Source organism: Hordeum vulgare, chromosome 2H, assembly GCF_904849725.1.
Source record: "Hordeum vulgare subsp. vulgare chromosome 2H, MorexV3_pseudomolecules_assembly, whole genome shotgun sequence".
NCBI lineage: Eukaryota > Viridiplantae > Streptophyta > Magnoliopsida > Poales > Poaceae > Hordeum > Hordeum vulgare.
Genome location: NC_058519.1, coordinates 16,151,574 through 16,154,782, shown reverse-complemented (window position 1 = coordinate 16,154,782; position 3,209 = coordinate 16,151,574). Strand labels below are relative to the sequence as shown.

The 3,209-nt window shown below is 42.0% G+C and overlaps 1 protein-coding gene across 1 annotated transcript; it reads right to left on the bottom strand.

Annotated features, from left to right (window-relative positions):
• Nucleotides 1–1,927: 1,927 nt before the first annotated feature.
• On the bottom strand, nt 1,928–2,983 carry LOC123425009. The gene has a single exon (XM_045108682.1). The coding sequence runs from the start codon at nt 2,981–2,983 to the stop codon at nt 1,928–1,930; it is 1,056 nt and encodes a 351-aa protein (XP_044964617.1).
• Nucleotides 2,984–3,209: the final 226 nt, after the last annotated feature.

Below are 3,209 nucleotides of genomic sequence, written 5' to 3'. Positions count from 1 at the left end.
TTGATTTATTAAGCAAAGAAAAAAGTGACACTTGAATTGAAGTCATGTGGCAGAGAATAATATTTCATCTCAAAACAAGAAAATTCATGGATCCGCATCTATTTCTTGCATATATGAGTGCAGATTACATATACTCTAGTCTTTACTTCTCTACTCGAAAATATGCATACACTGTTCTAATACATAACGCAGAAAAGCAAAGTCCAATACAAGAATGCTTATGTAGACGATTAAACATAGGATAATACAATTATCTACACAAGGGTCACAACCTCCACTGGAAAATAAAATATTAGGATACCTTAGAAAACTAAAGAGCACTAATAGTTCACTTACCGCTGGTCGAGCTACAATTTAAAAGTTGGTGCGGGTCTTTGGGATATGAATGAAATCTCACACAAACAAAACAACTTGATATCTTCCCTAGCACCCATTTTAGCATATGAATTAAAGAAGGTCTTATCGATTAGTTTGTTTGCTAATCCACGCTAGATTACTTCTACAATAGACGAGTTGATACTCCCCACCGACAAGGAACGATTTGGTCCCATGTGCTCCTGCGAGAGCCACGCGACAATCCTGACACGGCCAGCAGCAACCCCTTTCCTCGGTTCCCTCATCGTCACCGTCGTCAGTAAGCACAGTCGGGCAAGGACAAAATCACTGTTTTGACCTTTGCAGTAAAGATGAGCATAAAATGAACTCGATTTAAAAAGATTTCACGATCTATCCCTTTTTAAAACGCCACAATCTGTGATGTTGCTACCCCACAACAAAACGTCAGTCCACTGTAGCGTTTCCAACCACCACAGAAACGCCAGTCTACTTTGACGTTGCACGTCATATGGCAACCCCATGGTAGCCGGCGTTTCTACCCAGACTAAAAACGCCATGGAGATTGGCGTTGGTAGGGGCTGTTTGGTTCCCAGCCTAAGGTTGCCACGCCTAACATTAGTCATGCCACAATACCTTAGACATGTGTTTGGTTCATTACCACACTTGTGGCTTGCCACACTTTTCTAGTTATATGGTCCACATGTCATACACTCATTTTTTTTGCCAAATCTTGCCACACTTGTGGTGTCCATTTTGTTAGCCACACTTTTTGTGGCAGCCATACTTTGCCTAAGATTAGTTGTGTCAAAATTAGTCATGAGAGCAAGTACAATAGTAGAGCCGGCTGCCGGCTGTAAGCTCATGCCACGTAAGCTAGAGTAAACACTAGTACAATAAGCTGGCTCTTAGGATGGCTGTTAGGATGGTTGTATTTAATACTCAAGCATTTAATATATGAATATGCATCTCATCCGCTGTGATCAGCATCTCTGTGGCCATTTTGAAACAACACAATGGCACAACAGCATAACAAAAACAGTACATGGTTCTTTGCAAGAAAGCACAAAATAAAATAGTCCATGAGTATTCATAAGAAAGCATTAATCAAATAAGATCTCCCACAAACAAGGTAGTTTCATCTAGAGAAATTAATAACAAACTGATGATACGTAGCACCATGACAACACTTAAACATTACAATAGTCTTTATAAGAAAGCCTAAAGCAGGCATAACAGTAGATAATATCTTCGACAAACAAGCTCTTTATTTTTGATGATAAAAGCACAAAGTCGTAGGTGGAACTTCAGTAGAAAGAATCACCGATCCATTCGCATCAAGAACTTTTGATCATTGTATGAAAGAAAAGGAACAGAGGCAATTAGTAGATTAATTTCCCAATTTTATCATATGGGACAAGAATAGCATGTGTATATGGTCAATAGGAGTTTCTAATGCATACCTGTAGGTATCACCTGCAGCAATCACCACATCATAGCACAATTCTGAAAGAAGAAGAATAATGTAAGATATCATTTTGATCCTCAATGCTAGAAGAAAAAGGAACATGCAAATACCAGTATCCTACCATGATTAATTATGATGGCTATTTTGAAACTTATTCCAAATATGCTCAATTAAGTCATTCTTAAGTTGGGTATGCTGTGGACGGGCACGAATAGTTGCTTTTCCACGCAGCACATCGGCGAAACATAGATTACCACCAACATTCACTTCAGGAGGTAGAGCAAATGAAGCCCCCGGGTTCTCATTCAAGTCAATATGAATGGTAACCTGATCCTTCTCATCTTCAACTATCATGTTGTGGAGAATCACACAAGCTCGCATGATCCTTCCAACACTCTTCCTCTTCCATAGTCGTGCCGGCCGGCGAACAATGGTAATACGAGACTGTAGAACCCCAAACGCACGCTCCACATCTTTCCTTGCCCCTTCTTGGAACTTAGCAAACAATTTATGCTTCTCTGTTTGGGGAAGTGGTATAGTCTTCATGAAGGCAGCCCATTCTGGGTATATGCCATCAGCAAGGTAGTAACCTGTGCTATGCTCATTTCCATTGACCAAAAACTGAACTTGAGGGGCTTCTCCTTTCAATGCATCAAAAAACAGTGGGGATTGGTTGAGAACATTAAGATCATTGTTTGACCCAGCTATTCCAAAGAAAGCATGCCAAATATGAAGGTCCTGGGAAGCAACAGCTTCTAGGACCATCGTTGGTACTCCATAATCACCACGTGTGAATTGCCCCCTCCATGCTAAAGGACACTTCTCCCATCGCCAGTGCATGCAATCAATACTTCCTAGAATTCCAGGGAAACCACGAGACTCATTAACCTGAAGTAAATGCTCGACATCCTCCCGTGTGGGGCGTCTCAAGTAATCGCTACCAAACACCGCAATCACCCCCTCTGCAAACTTGTCCATACACTCTAATGCAGTGGACTTCCCAATCTTTAGGTATTCATCAAGGGCGTCTGCAGGGGTGCCATATGCTAGCATGCGCATGGCTGCGGTACACTTCTTCAATGGTGAGAGTCCAATCCGACCAGAACAATCTGCCATATAAGTGAAATAGGGAGACCACTGACCAAGGGCATTCACAATGTGTAGGAAGAGGTGTTTATTCATGTGAAATCTTGTACGGAACATACTGTCGGGGTATAGTGGGTTAGCAGCGAAGTAGTCCTCCACCAAACACTCATGAGCACCTCCATGATCCCTTCGAATGACCTTCCTTGGACCACTTCGTGGCTGAGAAAATCCAGCGGCCAGCCTAGCCTTGATCTTCATTGTGATCCTCTCAGCAAAGGAGTCTATGACCCTCTGCTCGGCAACATACCCTTCCATGATCTTG